A 22778-nucleotide genomic window follows, 5' to 3' on the forward strand; every position below is an offset into this window, starting at 1 on the left:
GTTTTGCATCATTAGTAACATGTAGTTGTCCTGATGCTGTTCTTCTAGTGTGCAGAAATGAACGGGAAGCCTGGCGGTTCGCTCGTTAGCGCGCCAAGTTTCTTCGCTGGAAAAAAGAGAACACGAGGAAGGAGGGAGGGGAAAAAAAACAAGGCCCAATTTGTGATCCTTAGCAAAGTAAACACATTACAAATTTGGCATAAATAAAAACAATATTTGCTACAAATGATATAAAATTTAACTAATTTACATCTGGTATGTACAACTCTAAAAAAGTCGCTCTCCAATAATTGTGTTGTTGTTAAAAGTGTTGTTTTTTTTTGTAAGCCTTATACAGTTGAAAAATTAATATAGGAAGACAAAAACAATAGTTCAGCAATGATGCAATTAAAATGTTTAGCACTTAAGTTACAATAAAAAATTGTATCTTTTAATAATACCTGTAATTGTGATAGATACAAATGTATTGAATTTCAAAGAATGAACTGCACTTGGTAGCGCACCTTATATTCATTTTATTAGTGCAAATTGTCTTGCTAGTGTGGACAAACAGCATCCTAATACTGTACATGGACCTTGTGGATATCAAGCTATTTAATAAATGCTGAAAATGTCTTTTCATAACGTCCATGTTGCTAAACCACAGCAGACTATACTCAATGCCACCTGTAGCCCCCCTTTAAGCACTCCCCACCCTCCCTGCAAACATTAATTGCTAAGCCAGCAAAGCACAAATGTCCCTGAACGCAGCACGACAAGGACAACTTGACACGGTAACGCAACGATGCTCACAAGCACACGCACACGCGGAGCAGACGAACACCTCGGCGTCACTACACAAATATTCATCCCTTGACAGACTTCTGATTGAAATGTACCTGTGCCAAATTAGGATCAATCCTTATCTATTGTAATTTGGCGACCCCTACTGGCCATACAAATAGCGAATAAATAATAAAGTCAACCATAAGTGGAGGTTATGTTGTGGGAAGACGAGTGTCTTTCTATCCGACATGCCAGTAATTGTTTAAGTGTTGGTTACGTGTTTTGTAACATTAACCATAACTACCACAGCCTCTTACTTTCCCTAACTATTAGTGTCCCATGTAAAGACGTAACGTGTACAACCTCACTTTTAAAGCCTAATACTAAACCCAGTTGACAAATTGACTGTCCTCAATAAAAAGCACTTAAATAGTCGCTTACCTGTTAGCATAGTAAGAAAGACGTTTGCCCACCTACCAAAAACCATTCGGGTTCGAGTGCCGTCATTTCCACTTATGGTTCTCTTTACTATATTTTGACTAATTACATGGCCAATAGGGGTCGCTACAACACTAACACAATACATAACACTTGGTCGTAATTTTGCACCGGTCGTATTAATTGGAAGACTTGTTGGTGATTCATCCACATTGCTGGTGTTGGTTGTCTTCTCAAACTGGCCTTAACCTTTCCACTGAGGTGTTAGCAAAAAGGGCAACGTATAGCAGAGCGACTTTGTGATGGTGGGATGCATTTTATGGCAGACGGGGAGAAAGGGGGAGCTGTAATTTTCTACCTGTGCTTTGTAAATGTTTTCTATGTGCGGTATTTGATAATGTAAAATTGGTATTTTTGTGGTTTGTAAGCTGCAAAATTGATTACTTAAGGTGCACGTAGTTTTTTAAGAAAATGCAATTAAACTGAGGGGTACAAAAAAAAAACTATTCTAACATTTTGGGTTCAGAAGACTGTATTTGCATGCCCTTTGACCAAGCAAAGTCAATAAAGTTCATTTGAATCACTAATATTGCTTGTGTGTCTGACAAAGAAAGACAAATTCCGTGTGTCTTTTTTATTTACTTAGCCAATAAGTCTGATTCGGATCAGATTCCGTGGGAAACAAATCTCTGGTGACACCGGCACTTAAATCCATCCAAGGTCATCCAGGGGGTCACAGGTGACCATTTTGATGTATACATAATTCGAACTGCACATGCACCAAGGACACATTCAGTGCGTTAAGCACCACCTCTTTGGGTCAACAGGGATGATATGGAAATCCTCAATGACTTCAACAGTTGCTTGGTACCAATATGCCACAAGATGGCGCCAAATATACTTTTCTATTAGACAGGGCTTTTGCTTGAGCAAATAACAGCAAAATGACCAAATAAGTCATACTGGCGACACAGTAGAGAAAAAAACGCCCCTGAATGCTCAAACTACGAAGAGAAAATGTAATCAAAACAATATTTATTCACTCCATCGTATCTTACAGACATTCTTATAATGTGTGAATATGACACCAGACAGGCAAAGTATGAAAAAACAAACAGCCCTAATAAAAGTTGTTGATCATAAATCTTGTTTGAGAACCATAATGTACAGTATTGAACATGATCCTGATTGACAAGTATGGCGAACGTTACATTCCTCTATTTGCTTTCACTTTACAGAAAATAGCTGAGACAATTTACATTCATGACTTCATGCATTTAGTTAAGAATACATTCCAAACAGAATCGGACATTCAGGTGCGATTAAAAACAAATGCATTAATTTGTACTTCACAAGGTTGTTTTGGTCCTATTGTAAAACAACAAGAAAATATGCTTCTTAATTTGAGTGTAAGTAACACCGGATTCAAATGTGTGTTGCTTAACAAAGGAAGAAAACATTAAACAATATAACAAACAATCATTGTATAAACATTCTCTTCATGCAGTTCAGTGGGAGTGGCTGATAGCATGTTAGCTCATGACCTCATCATAACCCCGAACCCCGTGACGTCACGTCACACTTTTATTTACAAACATTCAGCATCATTCCAGGCCACAAATTTACAAGGGAGCTTCATGGATGATGTCACTGCATGCAAACGATATGTCCCACACTGAACAACTAGACATGGAGGAGGTGCTGGACAAGGCAAAAAGTAACACTTACCTCTCTCACTCAAAAAAACTCAACAAAAAAACACACACAACAAAATCCCTTGCACACACAAGAACCTCAGACTCAAACACCCTCTTTGAGAAAAAAATCTCACACAAACAAAACAAAAACTCTCTACCAACAAACTCATATACACATACCAAAATCCCTCTCACGCATACCAAAATCCCTCTCACTCATAAACCTCTCTCACAGCCACCAAAAACACTTCCTCATTCAAACATGCCCCAAAACTCTCACATTTCACAAAACCTCTCTCATAATCACCAAACACACTCTCTCATTCACACACATGCAAAAAAACAACAACACAATTAATAAGAAAACAATTCTCGTTGTTACGCCAAACCTCTCTCACATAGTTCAAAAACCTCTCTTAAGTAAAAATCTTATACACACTAAAATATCACTCACAACGATCACTCTCACTACAAAATTTTTCACATAAAACAAAAAATTTGACACGCCCAAAATTCTCATTAACAATAAAAGCCTCTCACACGCACCCAAAAATCTCTCACACTCTAAAAACCTCTCACACCTAAAAAATGGAAACATGAGTAATTCCAAATATAAAATGCTGATTGAGTCTATTTATTTTTTTGTTCCGTGTGAAAGAGTTTTGGGGAGGACTGAGATTGACATTTTTTTCTGCCTGAGGTAAATGTTATTTTTGGCTTACATAGAACCTCATAAGTATGCCCCTTCTTTTATTCTATGAAAAAAAAAATCTCCCACTGTAGTGACAACACATTGGCTACGTGGATCATGGATATTGAACAAAGCCTATTGAAATCCCCATAAAGCTCGTCTTTATCTTTGGTGCGCCAAAATCCAGTTCAGGCCTCTCGTGTACTGCAGACAATATTGATTTTAGAGGAAGTGCTGCGTACATTAAAATAAGGGATGCTTAGCTGCCAGACTTTGTGCATGTCGGAACTCATCAATATAAATGTGTATGTATATATAATGTATATATTCTAATTGTTTTCCCATATACCACGGACCAAATATCGAATCTCCCTCAGTGCTACATACAGCATGAACATAAATTAAGATTTGCCTTTGTTGATTGATTTGTTCTAATTGAGCTTTTTGTCGCAATTTTTTTTTAACCCTTTGTATTACATTTAAAGCACATTTATTCGATATTTGTGCTTTAAAGTGCCCCAAAGAAAAGCGCTGTATAAATCTGATGCGTTATTATTATTATTATTATTATTATTATTATTATTATTAAAGAAGTCTTTTCCTCCTATTTTAAGCTATAATGCTGCAAACGTACCGTTTTAGCAAGTGCAAGCTGACGGACTAGCAATTACCTAACCTCATTAATATGCTTATTCTTATTATATAACTTGCAGCTGGAAGGGAAAAAAACAAGAAAATGAATGAGAGCAAAAATACTTTTGCCGGCAATGACTCACACGCACATTCACGTACACTATTCTGCAAGTGCAAATGATAGCAAAATGTTGTAGTTGACAATGTTTCCTTCTGGACATTGAATGAGTTTTTATTCAATTGCTCTACTTAGTGGGAAAGCTCACTAAGCGAGAAAAAAAAAAACATTGAAGGAAGAGATACAACTTGTCGGCCTGTTTTAAGATTTATAACACGATTAGAAACATACAAATTGCTCCAAATAAAATGAGGGTCTCTATTGTGCGCATTCAAACAAATGAAAACAAAAGCAAGTATTCCCAATTGGATATAAAAATGTGCACGTTTGACCCTGTTGCTGCATTGGACAAAACATTCCGAAGGCAAGTGTGGACATTTGTGAAGCTCGACCGAGGTGTACGAGGCAGGAAGTGGATTTAGGACGTGGGGGTGAGGAGAGAAGAAGAGGTAGTTGTACTTTTCTTAATCTCGTCCCCTCCTCTTTTCTCCTTGGAAATCGGACGAGCTCACGCAGAGTCCTCGTCCTGCACGCCGTAGCTCTCGTTAAGGACTTCAGAAGTTCATTTTCAGGGCGGGTCCAATTTTATTTCCAGACGTGTGCTGTCATGTGCGCTGAACTCGGGGCCGCCGCGCTTCCCGTAGGTTGACCGTTGGTGGGAAAAAGGTTCATGCCTGTCATGTGCTGAGTCATTTGGAAGACAGGAATTATTGAAACCAATTAAAACACACTTGTTAAAAATATTATTTTATTTTAACACCAAAAAACAAACAAATTGGGGCCTGGTGGGGTTATGTGTGATGTTGGTGAATTTGTGTGTGAGTGTCTAAGTGTGAGCTGTGGTCAATAACAGTATCTGGACTTCTAAAAATCTATCTTACATTCTGTCAGTAATGGATCACTAGTAGCTAGAAAGTACCAAAATGTTCACTTGTAGCGCTAGTAAGATGTTTTTGACTACTGCAGGTCAAAATTTCAACTTGTAATACTAGTAAGTCTTTTTTGACATCAGTACTACTAGTAAGTACACATTTTTTTAAGTACTAGTTAGTATATACTAAGGTATGCTATACCTTGCTAGTACTGCATATAACAGTTAGAATGACTACTAGTAGTACTATTGAGAGCATAAAATGTCCACTAGTAGCACTAGTAAGCTGTTTCTGACCTTACTAGTACTGCTAGTAAAGGTAAAAAAAAAATCCATGTAATACTAGTAAGTGTTTTTGCCATCAGTACTACTAGTACCAAAATGTTAAGTACATAAATGTATTTACTGAGATATGTTTTACCATACTAGTACCACCAGTAACCACTAGTGAAAGCAAAATGTCCACTAGGAGTACTAGTAAGCTGTTGCTGACCTTACTAGTACTACTAGCAAAGGTCAAAATGCATACTAGTAGTACTACTAAGTCTCTTTTTTTCACATCACTAGTACTACTAGTAAGGTTCATGTGAACTAGTAAGGTGTTTTTGACATTACTAGTAAAACTAATAAGAACCACAGCATCCAATAGTTGCACTAATTTTGGCCCTTATTAGTAGTACTAGTAGGTGTCCAATATGTTTATTAGTCAAATTAATGTAATGCCTTGGGCATTGTGGTACTAGTAGCAAAGTCAAGGATCCTACTAGTGCGTGACACATGCCTACTAGTTAGACCTGGTAGCGCTACTAGTGCACTACAGTGTTGCACCAGAAAGGGGACTAGTAGGCCAATAATAATGGGGGGGGGGGGGGACTACTAGTAAGACACAGTGGTTCCACTAGTCTAGTGTATCCTAGTTGTCTTACTAGTAAGGACAAAGACGTACCTGTCCAATGTTCCACTGCAACTGCTGAGCTCCAAGTGCTTGCTGCTGAGCTAATGTCGCCTGCGGACGTGCCATCATGCCAGCGGCCTGCTGCTGCGGCGCCATCATCGGGTTTTGCTGATGTCCCATCATGCACTGGGGCACACCGGCCAAGCCGCTTTGGGCCGCCATCAAGCCGTTCTGTTGCTGCCCAATCATGGCAACCTGCGACATGGCCATGGCTCCTCCCATCCCGCCGGCCTGAGCTAACGAATGGTAAGAACCATACGGATGTGTCGGGTAACCCATTTGGTTCATGTACAAGCCTGCGGGACAAAAAAAGTGACATAAAAACCCAACAAAGTCACTATGTACACTTCAATAAAAATGGACAAGATGATCGCTAACCATGAGGAGGCGCCATGCTGCTAACGTGCATTGCCGGGGTGGAGCCATAAAGGGACAGAATGGAGTCCTTGGACAGTTTCCTGAACGTGCCTTCTGCCTTTTTGGGTGCCGGGTCCAGGAAGAGGCTGAGGTTTTCAGGCACAGAGGCGGTCACTCGGCTCTGAGGCAAGAAGGTGGAGGCAGCCTGAAGTGACGCACTTGGTTTTAGTACCAAGAAGGAACATTTCCAAAATAAAACAGACGTGTATTCCATACTGTGTTCTTTATGGAAGAAGGATCTGAGAGGTGACTGAAGAGATCCAAGGCAGGGTGCACCGGGTTCGAAAGTGCCGGACTCTTGGTAATGCCCGGAACCCCATTGGACACCGCAAGACTTGGAGCAGGAGCATCTAAGAGATATTACAAATTACACTTTTACACTTCGACTAGACTTTTATCAAGTTATAATAATAATAATAATAATAATAATAATAATCTTTAGTCGTTCAACCCCTACCTAATGGAATTGTCCTTTGTATCATATTAAGATGAAGAATGCTAAGGGTGTCAGGTGATTAAAATTTTAAATCGTTATTAATCGCATGACTTCAATAGTTAACTCACGATTAATCACAAATTTTTATTTATTTTTTAAATGTACAATTTTTTTTTCCTTCTAATTTTACATACTCTTGTTAACATACAAGTGGGAAAACAATCGAACTAATAGAAATATGGCTGCATCTTTTTGTCATTGATACAGTAAATTTCATAATAATTCATAAAATTGAGTTAAAATTAAAAAGATGTACTGTACTGTAAAAAACGAGTGTTGAGGTCATTTTTCTGCCACTAGATGGCATAATTGCATTCGTAAGACGTTGGTGACAGCTCAGTGCATTTTTCTTTTCATATTAAGAGCTATCTAATCTTTAACATGAGTAACTTGGTCAATTCTACAATTTTTTTTAAATTGTAAAATTCAACTTTACCCCAGTCTCCACAAATATATTAATTATTATTACGTCTAAATTTTGACCTGGACGTGTCTGCTGCGTTGCGATTGGAATTCCCCCAGAACAGGCTTTCCAAATAAGGGGCGATCATTAATCGCGCGTTAAAAAAAAAATTGTGCCGTTAAAGGAACTTTAAATTAACTCAAAATGAACGCACCCATTTTGACACCCCTAGTAAATACTGAAACAAAAAAAAGGGATCGAACCAGACCATTAAATGACGTATCTTCCATTCTTGTGTCTAAAATCTGATAGAATGTCTTGCGGTGTGATACCTAATCCCAGCAAGTCTGTAACACATTGAGAGTCTATCTTCGGGCTGACGTCTTTTTTCTGTCAAAACACCAAAAGGGTTCAATGACTGCAGTACATTTGCATAAATCCCATCATTCTTGCAGCTCTGTGACGTACTTACAATTTTCATTTTCTCAAACACAACCGGTTCCTTGGGGATGTTCTCACAGCTCTTTTCTTTCTGCATTCACAATGTGTTTGCCATGACTTGAAATATTCCAGTACACTCACCGTGAGCCGACGCCGACTCACCCGGAGCATCTGGATATCAATGACTTTATCCATGTACTTCTTCTTGTCATATTTGTCCCTGATGAAGTTCTCTGCCGACTGGTCGCTCTCGGGGCGCTGGAAGCATTCGGGGAGGAACGCTTCGTAGAGCCGTTTGGCCTTGGCGTTTCCCATTTCCTGAACACACTGCAGAAGGTAAAAAATAGAACCACGGTTATTAAAAAGTCCTTTGAGGAACATCAGGATGGCATCACGACATGTATGTCGGGTTTTTGGGCGAAATTTCAGAATGAACCTAAAAACGCTGTTCGGCTGAAGTTTAGAGAAGAAAACGTCCGCCAACCTGAACCTGCTCCTGCGTCCACTGGTCCAAGTTGACAGACTTGACTTTGGAGATGTGCACCCCGAGATTTCGATGAATACCGGCGCATCTTATACAGATAAAGATCCCCAAATTCCACGAAGACCATCTAGGACCTGGAAGATAGATTGATTTAGACTCCTGAGAAACCACTGAACAAAGTAAAGGCTCCTAAAGAAGACGAGCTGAAGAGCGACGTGGGATGGAATCCAATTATTTTTAGTCCAATTACAGACAGTCATGCCTGAGACCTCAATTACAAACCGCAATTCAGCAGGGAACTCATCTAATCCCGTTTAAATCAGGTAGTGTCCTGACACACAGTAGTAGCATACGATAGGACAGGTCGCCTAAATCACTGAGACTGGGAAAGAAGCGATGCAAAAACGCAGGCTGCACACAAAGAAGACCTGCAGGCATTTCAGTGTATCATTGACTGCATCTCTCCGGCAACAACATGATGTAAAACCTTTTCAAAACTGTGACTAAAACTGCTAGGCTCACTTGTTGCTGCAGTGAGTTTGTTTCATCACTAGATGGTGTAAAAGCTCTTGGATTGGTACTTCCTTAAATGAAAGGGGAAGTTTACTCCAGTAATTGGGGAAAGAGACCGTACTCTTCCTCATGAGTCTGAACAAAGGCAAGAAATATGTGTTGTTGTGTTTCCATGGGGAAATAGTCCTCCACCTGAGGCTTTTTGGGACAAAATGGATGCAAGGTCGAGAGGTTAACAGACAAGCCTGTCTGGCTCAAGCATTAGCTGTCATGCCGGCTAATAATAGAATTACTGTGCAAATCCTGCTTAGCTGCGACAAACACTTGTGAGGGATTATCAAATATGTGAAAAACTCTGAATGGACGAATCACTTTGTCCTCGGCATCCTTTAATGCCTCCAATTTTTCTCCCTGATCTGCTGCCTCTCGCACCTTTATCTCGTTGCCACAGTTTGACCTTTCTGTTCTCCCAACTGAATTACTACAATTTCACACTCTTGTAGCCAACACTGCCTTTGTTTTATTGGATTTGGCCTAATCATAATGGAATTGGCCAATTTGTCTTGTAGAGAGTTAAGTGCATTGTGAGAACACTTAGAGAAAAACTTTATCCATCTATCTATCTATCTATCTATCTATCTATCTATCTATCTATCTATCTATCTATCTATCTATCTATCTATCTATCTATCTATCTATCTATCTATCTATCTATCTATCAGCTAGCTAAATAGCTAGCTCACGAGTTAGCTAGCTAGCTAGCTAGCTAGATGTTGGATGGATGGATGGAAGAAAGAAAGAAAGAAAGAAAGAAAGAAAGAAAGAAAGAAAGAAAGAAAGAAAGAAAGAAAGAAAGAAAGAAAGAAAGAAAGAAAGAAAGAAAACCCAGTAGTAGTCATAGTAGGTTAATATATATAGTCTAATTATGCCACAGAAATATTTGTACAATTACCAAAAGTGTGAAGCATATCGTTAACGACGTACAAAGAAAGCCCTTGTTGATATTCACAAAAAGACGCATGCCACCGATAACGTGTCCCATGCACCAAAGGTCATCTCACGAAGCTAATTATGGATGTGTGGTCCTGATGTTTGTAAAGGTAGCATAGCAACCAGATAAGCCCTAAGGTGGGGGAGGCATGAGATGACTTGGACATTTGCGGAATGAATCACACCTGCGCACCGCACCGCAGCAGGCTCTTTAGTGGCGATCCGTAAGGCGTTATGTATTGTTTGCTCAAACCATGTACACCTCCGGGTACAGTGAACAGAAATAGTCCGGGAGAGTAGGAGGCGACTTCGGAAAAGGAATGAAATGTGGGGCTTTAAATTTGCCGTGTTTCTGGCTTTGCAAGACCAAGACATCTTAAAATATCACTGAACGTTGCAGCATTGACAAGTACAGGTTAATGCCAGTGATTCCCAATCAGACATGTGTGCCGCTGGACTATAACATACGTATTTTATGCTTGTTGAACTATCTATGCTAGCGACGCATAGAGACAGGAAGAACCATTAAATGCTCCTCCACTAGCTGGCAAATGGAGCAATTAACCCGTAATGGTGAACATCCACAAGTATTGGGTTTTGCCACAAAATGGCATCGATAACAGAGGGGATCATAAAACATCAACGCAATGCATCTAGCGCACGCGCAATTATGAACCTGTAGTACATTAAGGAGTTCAAATATTTTTTAAAAAGCAAAAAAAAAAAAGAAGCTCATCAATATTGTAGCTAGCATAAAAGCCTAAATAACAAAGATGATTCCCAGTGATGACTCATTCTGGAGCAAAAAAAACAAAAACACATAAACTTTGGTTTAACAGCCATTAAATAGCAGCAGCTATGATGAGGTGGATAATAAACTTTCTAAACATTTTCGCCGGCTTACACGTGCACGGGAGGGTTGCAACTGCATATGGCTCATTAGCCGACATCCCACAAGGATAAACGCTACTTTCGGCTGTTAATCCCGCAGAGCTGCAGGTATTGTCAGAGCCTGTGCACTACTTATCACCTCCAGTACAATGTGTTGACACGGGGATTTACTTGAGCAATGTAAGAAAAGTCACGCGTGAATTGATATTTATTATAAGTGTCACACATAGAAATGATCCTACCACAATCTTATCCGATCGGTGACACATCACACACACACAATCATCCTCCATTTTTATTCTCCCTCGCACCTATAGCCCTCCAGGACGCCCGAAGCTATTCAGTGACCTAGCAGTAGCAGCCTATGCTAACAAGCAGATGGACCCTGATAGATAATTTATTTACATTTTCACCATATGCGTTGCAATGTGAGAACCAACTGTGGTCTTGAAAACTTTTATTCACTTTTTGTTGTTAAGAATACATATTCAATCATCCATAATTAAGGGGGTTTAATGTAAACAATATTACGCAAGAGTGCAAACAAAATGTTATTGCGCTCTCTCTCTCTACTGTATATGTCACCCTCTCCTTGACTGTGACTCAGGGGATGCACCCGAGGAAAATCCCTACTGGCATCTGACACTATAAGACACGTGAGGCATGACACGGACAGGTGACGTCGCCACGGCAACACAAGACAGCCAGTCTGTTATAATGAGAAAGTGTGCCATTTTGTTTTGTTTTTCAAAGATGAAGTATTTGTTGTGTGGTGCGCTCGAGAGAAAGCTTCGACTATTGCGACATTTTGATTCAAGGATTATGTTTTGGATTTATTATTTTTTTTTTATGTCAAAACTTCGAGCTGAATTAAGCAGAAAAATCCACCTGTTTTTATCCATATGAGGGGGCGGCCATTTTGTCTCCGAATGCCACAAAATGACATCGGCTCACTTGTTTTCTGGGTTTGGTCATGTGACGTTCGCAAGCTGAGCATTTCGGCACTGTGATGTCATTTTCAGTTGACGGCGTGTGTCAGTAAAAGGCAAAATGGCCGCCCCCTGAGATAGATAAAAACAGATGGATTTTTCTGCTTAATTTAGGTTCCACAAACACAATATTAATCAGAATATTGTGTTTAGACTAGTGGGGACATGTAGACCATATTATTGTAAAGAAAATGTTTGACTTGACTTGAAGTCGGTAAATAATACAAAAGCTGGTTTTGTAACAAACCAACAGGTGCACATTTTCACTGTCTTGTACAGTGATTGCTTCACAGTTTCCTCATCCTGCTTTTTGTGGCTTTGCACGCGCCAACGTTTTGTGTGTGTTGCCACGACTTCCTCTTAGTACACCCCGAGGGAGGGAGGTGAGAAACGCACGGTAATCTTTGTCGAGGCAAACGAGATTACAACAAACCAAGATGAAGCTGAGTTGAGAGGCGGATGTTGAGTGGACAAATGCTTTTAGGGCCGACTTTGTTTGTGTGTGCATGTTCAAGCGATGAAAGCTCATACACTTAAAAATGCGCCAATCGGGGCGAAGGAAGAATAGCGCCAATAAACGTCCTGTAATTCTGAAATGCCACAAAACTACATACACTCAAACCACAGTGAATATAAAATGTCTACACACCCCTGTTAAAATGCTTTTTTTTTTTTTAGAGACCAAAATATACCTTTAACGTGACCTATAACCTGTACAAGTCCATTACAATTTTCAAAATGTATTAGAGAGAAACAACTGAGATGTGGTTGCAAAAGTATACACACCCACTTATAAGTGGGGATGTTCCTGCATCCAGAATGTAGCAATCACATTCAACTCATTCACTGCCATTGACGGTTATAGACGTCAAAAATTCATTTTAACTATTTCTATTAGTTTAACATTTTTTTCCACTTTTGTTAACAAGAGTATGAAAACCTAGATTTTGTTTATTGTACATTTAGAACAGATTTAAAATGTGTGATTAATCATGAGTTAACTCATGAACTCATGCAATTAATTAAGATTTTAATTGCCCGACGCTGCTAATTTTGAATTGTAATTAATCACAACTTCAATAGTTAACTCACGATTAATCATACGTTTTCTATCTGTTCTAAATGGCAATTTTTTCCCCTAGGTTTTCATACTCTTGTTAACAAAAGTGGAAAAAAATGTTAAACTAATAGAAATAGTTTAAATGAATTTTTGACGTCAATAGCCGTCAATGGCAGTGAATCAGTTGAAATGGAGCAAGTACACATCAACCACTATTTAAAGTGTGTCTGACAACCCCCAAATAAAATCCAGATGTTCTAGTAAACTTTTCCTGACATTTTTTTCAGGGGCCTGAAGGATTTTTTGCTAACACTGACTGCTATTTTGAACTGTTCATAATTCCTCAACTAAGGCCCAATGCATCCCAGACACTTTGGACAATTTTCCCGACATGCTTTTGTCAGTTTTTGTGCAAACAAATCTTCGCTGACAGCATCAGAGATTCACAAACAAGATCCAGAAAGTTTTTTTTATCATCCCCTGTATGATCATGTTTAGCATCATCCTATCTTGTCTTGCGCGAGACAAGGTGGAAAGGACTAATGAATAAATCACAACATTAAAGCACTCAAAGAGCCTGCTTGCTGATTCTCATTAAATATTTGCGAGGCCGCCAACTCATGTGACTCCAGTCTGCATTTAGCAGGTAAATAACGGCAAAGAACGACAGACACACGTGCACCTGGAACCTGCTTAGTCATTCCGCCATTCATAATATTCTGGTCGGGATTGCCAGCAGTGACTTTCATCGGAGGATTTATAGCCGAGATGGAAGTGCTGCTAAGTAGTGAGGGAGGCTGAACAGCGCTTGTACTTATATCGAATTATGTCTCTCAAGGTTGGAAGTCGTGCAGGTCAATGCCAACACAACACTTAAGCCAGATAAGAAACCAAGTGTGTCTGTGGGATTTTATTTTTTCTCATTCAGAAGAGGTCACGGGTCACCGATGATCTATTCCTTCGCTCTATCACCAAGGCTGCCTGCACCCGAGTCACTTGTCCCAACTTTGCACTTGTGTCTCTTCCCTATTTGTGTTCAAAACAGGAGCGATTACCCCCCGTGGAAAAACAGGTTTAACAAATAGAGGCTATCGGGTCAGTCAATGGACACACACAGTCCAAAACATAAAAGGCAAGATCAGGCAAAATACTTTTTCTTTACTCGAGTACATTTCACAATCTGTACCTTTTTACTTTTGTTGTCTGTACTGAGTGAGTAGCTCTGGGAAAGAAGTGCGTGTAGTAAAACATGCATGATAATATGACATCATAACCTTCTTAACCAGTGATATAACACTAAAACGTGCCATATGTAAAACAAGAGAATTAAGATTGATGAACGCAAGTGCACTCGCCATAAGATACACACACCGCATGGTATGCAGGTTGAATCCAGCAAGAAGACGACCCACCTTTTGATTCGCAGTCCGCGCAGAATTTATTCTCCTCCAACGCCAGCAAAGAGTTGAGCACCGACTGATATCTGTCGACGTCTTTCACAGATTTGCCCGTCATCATTGCGCAATAGTTGACCTCGCCTCGGTCCACAGCAGCTACGCCGTCCGCGGATTCTCAAATCGCCTCCTCGATTCGATTCCTGGAAGCGGCGAGTGGCACTGACACTGGCGCTCCTCGATGGGATGAGGAGGAAGATGAGGATGAGGATGTTGAGGATGATGGTGGTGGGGATCGCCTTTAAACCAAACAGCATGCGGCTTAGTTAAGGTGCAAGGAACGCACTGTAGTCCCAACAAAATGATTTTTATTTTTATTTTATTTTTTACAAAAAGACATTATTGGTAAGAACTCTAAATCAAAGATAAAAAAGAAAGAAAGAAAGAATAAATAAATAAAATCCACCACTGACTCCCCCCCTGCAGTTCTCACAAAAGCTCCACCCTCGCCCCCCCCCCCCGCTTACACTCACACTAAATATGTAATTGATAAACACAGCAAGACTGGCAATTATTCCACTGCTGCGCTTCCCCAGAGACATCGAATACACAATAGATACGCCTTGTCGCTGAATCGTACGTCAAGTCCACCGCCATATTGAATGTGGCAAAGTGTCAATTGCTGCGTTTTTTCCTCTCTTGTCTCGCCCTCTTAATTACCAACTTAAATACCGAATAAAAACGATAATGTAAGTTTTAAATAAGCTTCTTTTCTGGTATGATTTAGTTTTTTTTCTTTTTTTGGAGAATCATTGAAATGGGATTGTAGCTATTTTTGTTTGTATTTGAAATAATGGAAAAAATACGCTTACTAAGGGAAAAAAGGTATGATTGATGTATACAGTATGTCTGTGCTTTCTACCCTGTCTTACGCTATTGAATAATAAAGTTATAGCTACACTGCCACCCTGTGGTTAGATAAGGCGTGACACACTTTAGACGTTTCATTTTCTGGTTGCTTCGCTCTTCCTAAACGCAAGAGGGCAGTCAAGTGTTGAGTGTAGAAAAAAATCAAGCGATGGAAATTTAAACGGAAGTAAAATAAAATTTTCTTCAATACAAAAAACATTGTGCTCATATTTTGTAATACAGCGCACGAGTGGTGTAGATACATGTAAAAGAATCATTGAAATGGGATTGTACCTATTTTTGTTTGTAATTGAAATAATGGGAAAAAAATACGCTTACTAAGGGAAAAAAGGTATGATTGATGTATACAGTATGTCTGTGCTTTCTACCCTGCCTTACGCTATTGAATAATAAAGCTGTAGCTACACTGTCACCCTGTGGTCAGATAAAGCGTGACACACTTTAGACGTTTCATTTTCTGGTTGCTTCGCTTTTCCTAAACGCAAGAGGGCAGTCAAGTGTTGAGTGTAGGAAAAAAATAAAGCGATGGAAATTTAAACGGAAGTAAAATTAAAATTTCTTCAAAACAAAAACATTTTGCTTAGAGTTAGTAATACAGCGCACGAGTGGTATATATACATGTAAAATAATGTATTCTAATAATACATGTCTGCTTTTCAAACATGTTTTTAAGTTATTTTACAGCCTTTGCTATTGAACGTTCCTCTAAGAAATGTTTAATTTTTCAAAAATACCCGGAAGTTGTTTGTTTATAATTCTGTCAAGATTGGGAAGTAGGGTTAGTGTTAGCTAATACGGAACTGGCTGCGACACTACCGTAAAAAAAAAAAAGGAATTCATATCGACTCACCTTTTTACCGTGTACCAACACCATCTCCATCTCCAAAATGGCCCGGCAAACCAACCGCACAACAGACAGCAAGAGGATGGTATGTTACTCTCTAAAGCACGATTAAAACGTTGCTAATGTAGTTCGCATAATGCTAACTTTGCTCCAGATGCATTCCCTTCATCCTACTTGTCGCTAGTTTCGCCCTCAGCCGCCATTTACGCCGTTTAAAATTCGACTTTGTAATATTGTTCTTTCCTTGTAGAATTCTGAGCTGTTCACACTGACCTATGGAGCTTTGGTCACACAACTATGCAAAGACTACGAAAACGACGACGAGGTTAACAAACAACTGGACAAAATGTGAGTCTCCAAAAAGCAGAATCAAACGAGTTGGCTTTGATTTGTTTTAAGTGGCAAAATGCACTCGTCACAAACAGTTGGGGGACATTTTAGGATGGACCCAAGATGCAGTAGAAAAAGTTCAGGTCAACTTTATGACCTTCTTTAAACATTTGAATGCACTTTGTTCAACTGTTCAGGGTTTTAGTACTTCTTGCACATTTTGGTATTCTCTAACAAGGAGATGAACACCAACATTCAGGTACAAAATACCGGACCCGTAATTCAGTTTAGAGGTGCTCCAAAATTCAAGAAAAGCTGAACATCTTGAAATGTGACCCCAAAGGCCGTTTACCCAAAAACTATATTACAAATTGAACAGAATAAATCTGGTAGGTATCAAACAATGATTATGTTCAATATTTTTAGCTTTAAGCTAAACATGATTTTTTTGGGGGGGTTCAAATTGGATACAACTTGAGTCTTATGAAAGAAACTGGAGCTGTGCTCAGTCATTCACTCATTTTTTTACTTCCAAACAACTATAGAGGGATTTTTATATAGTGGATTAAATGGTTGACTCATCCGTCAAATGAGAAAAACTAATTTTGGAGCACTACTCTCGGTGCTGTTAACTCATTCACTGCCATTGACGGCTATAGACGTCAAACATTCATTAGAACTATTTCTAGTAGTTGAACATTTTTTCCCACTTTTGTTAACAAGAGTATGAAAATCTAGATTTTTTTTATTGTATTAGAACTGATATAAAATTTGTGATTAATCGTGAGTTAACTCATGAACTCATCCAATTAATTAAGATTTTAATTGCCCGACGCTGCTAATTTTAAATTGTAATTAATCACAACTTCAATAGTTAACTCACGATTAATCATAAGTTTTATATCTGTTCTAAATGGCAATTTTTCCCCCTAGGTTTTCATACTCTTGTTAACAAAAGTGGAAAAAAATGTTATTATTATTATTATTATTGAAGTCATGCGATTAATTACAATTAAATATTGTAATATAATCTTTTCTTAAAACAAATATTTAAACAAATGTAATAAAAAAAAAAATATATTTTTTAAGAAAAGATTAAAAATCAGGGGCGTCAAATTTTTTTTTAATTTTTAATCGTAATTAATCGCATGACTTCACTAGTTAACTCACAATTAATCACAAAATTGATATCTGTTCGAAATGTACAAAAAACAAATTTCTAGGTTTTCATACTCTTGTTAACAAAAGTGGGGAAAAAATGTTAAACTAATAGAAATAGTTCTTTTTTTTTTCTTCTTTTTTTTCAGGAATAGAAATAGTTCTAATGAATTTTTGACGTCAATAGCCGTCAATGGCAGTGAACGAGTTAATTATGTCATTGCCCCAAAAAAAAAAAAATTATGTCACTGTTAAATATATTGAACCAATAAATACAATACAGTAACATTCATTCATGCTCTTTTAAGATGATTATATTTTACAAAATGAATACAAACAAGAGCAATATGTCTATTGTTCATGTTGTGATGATGTCTCAAACAAAATATGAATATGAGTGAATATTGCCGCTGTGAGGGCTAAACTCAACTCAAAGCAAATGACAGGCCTGCCTTCCTGTCTTATGTTTCCTGGCCTCGGATCAGTTTGTCCGCATGTTTCGGTCGGCCTGCACATCAGCGACAGGACCTTGTAGCAAATTCAAATCTCCTGCCAAACGTTTGAACCAACAAATGTGTTCCATCTCATTACAGGAAGATATCAATTTGACCTTCTTATACCCCCCCCCCCCCTTCTCACTTTCATAGGGGTTACAACATCGGAGTGCGCCTCATCGAGGACTTCCTGGCACGCTCCACCATCGGCAGGTGTCAGGATTTCCGAGAAACAGCCGACGTCATCGCTAAGGTGATTGGACGCTTTCAGGATAATCATAGCGTGACCGTGGACGCTTTCCAAAGAGAACAGATACATCCGGCATCTTGATGAAAAGCTGGGGAAACGCTCTTTTTGCGCCCAGATACGGTCAATCGCTAAAAGGTCAAGTTGAGTTCATCTATAAAGTTCATCAATGTATTTGAACTATTTCTATTAGTTAAATAAAAATTCCACTTTTGTTAATTTCTTTTTTTTTTAATCTTTTCTTTTTTTTAAAATAAGAAGAAAAGATGATTAAAAATTAGGGGCGTCAGCCAATTACAATTTTTAATTGTAATTAATCGCATTACTTCACTAGTTATTTTTTATTATTTAAAAAAAAAAGAAAAGATCAAAAAAAGAAAAGACTAGTAAAAGCGACGGGCGTCAGGCGGTTAAAATTTGTAATCGTAATTAATTGTCAAAAATGTATTTAAACTATTTCTATTAGTTAAAAAATTAATCCACTTTTATGTCTTTTTTTAATCTTTTTTTTTTAAAAGAAGAAAAGATGATTAAAAATTAGGGGCGTCAGCCAATTACAATTTTTAATTGTAATTAATCGCGTTACTTCACTAGTTATTTTTTATTATTTAAAAAAAAGAAGAAGAAAAGATCAAAAAAAGAAGACTAGTAAAAGCGACGGGCGTCAGGCGATTAAAATTTGTAATCGTAATTAATCGTCAAAAATTTATTTAAACTATTTCTATTTGTTAAAAAAATAATCCACTTTTGTTAATGTCTTTTTTTAATCTTTTTTTTAATTTATTTCTTTATTTTTTAAAGTAAAGATTATTAAAAGTGACAGGCGTCAGGCGATTAAAATTTGTAGTCATAATTAACTGTCAAAAATTTATTTGAACTATTTCTAGGAGTTAAAAAAAATCCACTTTTGTTAATTAATTTTTTTTTCTTTTCTTTTCTTTTTTTTTTAAAATAGGAAAAGATTATTAAAAATAAGGGACGTCAGCCAATTACAATTTTTAATTGTAATTAATCGCGTGACTTCACTAGTTATTTTTATTATTTAAAAAAAGAAAAGACTAGCAAAAGTGACGGGCGTCAGGCGATTAAAATTTGTAACCGTAATTAATCGCGTGACTTAGTTAACTCACGATTAATCACAAATTTTATACCTGTTCTAAATGTACAATAAAACATGTCTATGTTTTCATACTCTTGTTAACAAAAGTGGGAAGTAAAACAAATAGAAATAGTTCAAATGAATTTTTGACGTCTATACCCGTCAACGGCAGCGAATGAGTTAAAGGTTAGTCTTTCCTTCGTAACCCCAGAATTTTTTTTTTTTTATGAATTCAGACGGAACCAAGTGTGCAACTACAACTCTCCCATCTGTTTTCAATGATTTCTCTGCGTCTTCCCGTACATGTTCTTGCCATACTTTCTCATAACGAAGCCGACCACAATACAGCCACGGCGATGACAAAACAAACATTCATCCCATCATAAAACCTCCATAATACGTACGATCAATGAACATTTTCCATATGCACGCTCACACTGCAAGATTTCCTACGCCGCTTCGTCGGTCCGCCCGCTTTGCGATTGTAATCGTCAGGGCTTGTTCCCCCAGGTGGCCTTTAAAACCTACCTCGGGGTCACCCCCAACGTAACCAACTGGACTCCGGCCGGCGACGAGTTCTCGCTCATTATGGAGGGCAACCCGCTGGTGGATTTTGTGGAGCTGCCCGATAACCACAACCTGCTCATCTACTCCAATATGCTGTGCGGCGTCCTCAGAGGAGCTCTGGAGATGGTAACTTCACAACGACTCATCGTCATTGGTTCATTTTCACTTTCAGTAGAGTTAATAGGGGTGTGCCAAAAAAAAAAAAATCCATTCTCATAAGAATAGCGATTCTCTTTTAGTACGATTCAGAATCGATTTTAAATGTCCCAAAATCGATTTTATTTCAATTATTTTTATGCTGTCGTGTAGGGGCAGGAATCGTTGAATGTCTCACGATTCGATTCCGATTTTTGGGCCTGCAATTCGATTCAGAATCGATTTTCGATTAGGAGCGATTTTTGATTAAAAAATGATTTGATTGACTGATTCAATCTATAGATTTGCAAGGAATTGTAATGATCTACTCTAGTCTGACTCGCTAATGCTAATTAGCACGCTACTCGCGACACTTTTATCACTCACGGCTCCACTCTGCAAAAAAAACAACTTTTATTGGAATAACTTGATCGTGACTTTTTCCTTCTACTCTCTAATGTGGCTACAACTTAACAGTGTATCAGACCGTGTGTAACCACACTGCCCCTCAGTGGCCAAATCGGGTACAACAAGAACAGCGCTCCCAATAAAGGCGCACACAAACAAAGGTCAAGACAGTATAATATAATTTAAATAAAATCGATTTTGGGACATTTAAAATCGATTCTGATTCGTTCTAAATGAGAATCGATTTTTTTTGGCACACCTCCTACTGTCTTGCCCAAATTTGGAGCTCTGTTCATGTTGTACCCGGTTTGGCCATTGAGGGGCAGTGTGGTTCCACGCAGTCTAATACACTGTTAAAGTTGTAGACACATTAGAGAGTCGAAGGAAAAAGTCACAAGTTATTCCAATAAAAGTTTTTTTTTTTTTTTTGCACTGCAGAGTGTTAATATTCAATTTAGGGATGAGAGCGTACCGCTATTGGTTCCGATATTAATTAAGGTATCGCACTCGCGACGGTTGCCGAGACTGGTATCGGCCGTCCAAGACCTTTTCCGATAGTATACTAGAAATTAGATTAGAAAATAGCCATTAATTTCATGCAATTTGAAAGAAAATGCTTTATTGGAATTATATAAATCTGATATTGATATCAGTGAATACTCAAGAGTACTCGTACTGGTATGGGTCGGAAAAAAAGTTGTATTTTATTTGAACATCCCTAAACTTGTAGAATCCACACTTTGATATTACCAAGTTGTCAAATATCCACAAGATGGAGCAAAAAGAGAGAGAAAAAATTCTCACTATATAAAAAAAAAAAAAATCTGAAACATATATAAAATATTCATTTTAATATTTCAAATCATTTTAATTCAACTGTTTTTTTACATCATTCCTTTTTTTTTTTAATTCACATTTATAACTTTGATCTGCATTTGTGAATGTACGTTGTTGTCATAAGAGAAGCGTGATAATTGACAATTTCTCTGGAAATAGGAAGCAACATATAATTATTCTTTTGAAAATAATTTCCTCCTCCTCCCTCGGACCCGGCATTCGATTATTTAAATGCACTCACCATTTTCCTCATCGTGCAACGTTCCAGGATTGACTTCATGTGAGTTTTTGTTTTGTGATTATTTGTTACCTGAAACATTTTCTGCCACCTACTGGCCCGGAGTGGAACATTATCCACTACAATTTCTTTTTTAAAAATATTTTGTCTACTTTTACTAACAGCAAAATAAAAATTTGTGTTCTCTTTTATATATGCTCTGGTTAGATCTTTTTTTAAAATTCATATTTAGAAGCCATTGTTTAATCTAATTTTCGTTTTGGCGTGAATGAACTCGAATCTGATTGTGAACTTTTCCAATTCCAGGTCCAGATGGCTGTGGATGTGAAATTTCTCCAGGACACATTGAAAGGGGACCTTGTGACAGAAATCCGTATGAAGTTTATCAAGCGGATTGAAGAAAACCTCCCCGCAGGAGACGAGTGACAAAATGTCAACATTCTGCCTCATCAGCATTTTTTTTTTTTGACATTTTTTTTTTATGGAGATGACACTTTGTTTACAGACTGGAAGAGACTTTTGAGATTTGCTTAAGACAACACTGAATCCCAACACGGGTTTGTGGCCCCGCTACCTTCGATATGCTACTATGGATCCGAGCAATCCAGGTCACTGCACCAATTGAAATACTATCCTTAGTTTTTTTCTGTGTTCAATTCCAGGTTGTGTCACTGTTGAAGGGGGTTGGCTTGGAAAACATTTCCACCCCCCAATTGTTAGGCATGTCAAATTAATGTATATGCTAAAAAATAAAAATTTGATCTGATCTGTTTGTCTTTCAGTTTTTCATTTTTACCGTATTTTTTTTCCAAAACACAAACGGTCTTCAGTGCACTGTTTTCATGTTGACGTCTCCTTTTTTCTTTTTTTTTTTAAGTCTGACAGCCGCCCTTCAGAGGCAAACAATAACACGTGTGTCGGCCTAACGCGCGTTTGCATATGCGCGTCCGCCGGGAATTGCCGGCCCTCACGGGCAACTGGTTCTGGTCGTCACACCTGTGAATGGCTTTACGCTAACAGGAAGTAATGGACAAACTTTCCACACACTTTGTCAATAACTGCAAACAGATGGCCATTCACACACAGAAAAACACGCAAACACATTAAGATAAAAATGGTTGTGTTTTTTTTTAGGGTGTATGTTGGAAAAATAACATGTATGTGGTTGGTCTGTAGAAAACGGAGTTATCAGAATAACCACCAGAGGGCACTGTTTACATGACATCTGCTGTAGTCATGATTGTT

At 38.2% G+C, this 22778-nt stretch overlaps 2 protein-coding genes across 3 annotated transcripts; one reads left to right on the plus strand and one right to left on the minus strand.

Moving 5' to 3' along the window:
• Positions 1 to 2221: 2221 nt before the first annotated feature.
• On the minus strand, positions 2222 to 16372 carry smap2 (small ArfGAP2). Of its 2 annotated transcripts, none has more exons than XM_077548616.1 (10): positions 16027 to 16372; positions 14265 to 14545; positions 8410 to 8543; positions 8088 to 8252; positions 7957 to 8016; positions 7817 to 7874; positions 6802 to 6935; positions 6547 to 6706; positions 6160 to 6464; positions 2222 to 5026 (listed from the first exon to the last, which is right to left on the minus strand). In XM_077548616.1, exons 2-10 carry the CDS (start codon positions 14368 to 14370, stop codon positions 4928 to 4930), a joined length of 1221 nt encoding a protein of 406 aa, XP_077404742.1. In that variant the 5' UTR covers positions 14371 to 14545; positions 16027 to 16372; the 3' UTR covers positions 2222 to 4927. The 2 variants fall into 2 exon arrangements, with proteins under 2 accessions (XP_077404742.1, XP_077404741.1); XM_077548615.1 differs by having other exon boundaries at positions 6547 to 6730.
• Positions 15779 to 22299, plus strand: trappc3 (trafficking protein particle complex subunit 3). Its single transcript, XM_077548617.1, has 5 exons — positions 15779 to 16105; positions 16271 to 16368; positions 18156 to 18255; positions 19859 to 20041; positions 21840 to 22299. The coding sequence occupies exons 1-5, from the start codon at positions 16064 to 16066 to the stop codon at positions 21957 to 21959; spliced, it is 543 nt and encodes a 180-aa protein (XP_077404743.1). The 5' UTR covers positions 15779 to 16063; the 3' UTR covers positions 21960 to 22299.
• The last annotated feature ends 479 nt before the right edge of the window (positions 22300 to 22778 follow it).

The sequence above is a fragment of the Vanacampus margaritifer genome, chromosome 17 (genome assembly GCF_051991255.1).
Source record: "Vanacampus margaritifer isolate UIUO_Vmar chromosome 17, RoL_Vmar_1.0, whole genome shotgun sequence".
In the NCBI taxonomy this organism is placed as follows: Eukaryota; Metazoa; Chordata; class Actinopteri; order Syngnathiformes; family Syngnathidae; genus Vanacampus; species Vanacampus margaritifer.

Bases quoted from the DNA above. Each gene is read 5' to 3' on its own strand.
- trappc3 (XM_077548617.1), top strand. From the start codon at position 16,064: ATGGCCCGGCAAACCAACCGCACAACAGACAGCAAGAGGATG. The intron at 16,106-16,270 runs GTATGTTACTCT...CTTTCCTTGTAG, and splicing joins CAACAGACAGCAAGAGGATG to AATTCTGAGCTGTTCACACT. The intron at 18,256-19,858 runs GTGATTGGACGC...TTGTTCCCCCAG, and splicing joins CAGCCGACGTCATCGCTAAG to GTGGCCTTTAAAACCTACCT.
- smap2 (XM_077548615.1), bottom strand. From the start codon at position 14,370: ATGATGACGGGCAAATCTGTGAAAGACGTCGACAGATATCAGTCGGTG. The intron at 8,017-8,087 runs GTGAGTCGGCGT...TTGTGAATGCAG, and splicing joins TTGATATCCAGATGCTCCGG to AAAGAAAAGAGCTGTGAGAA. The intron at 7,875-7,956 runs GTAAGTACGTCA...GTGTTTTGACAG, and splicing joins TGTTTGAGAAAATGAAAATT to AAAAAAGACGTCAGCCCGAA.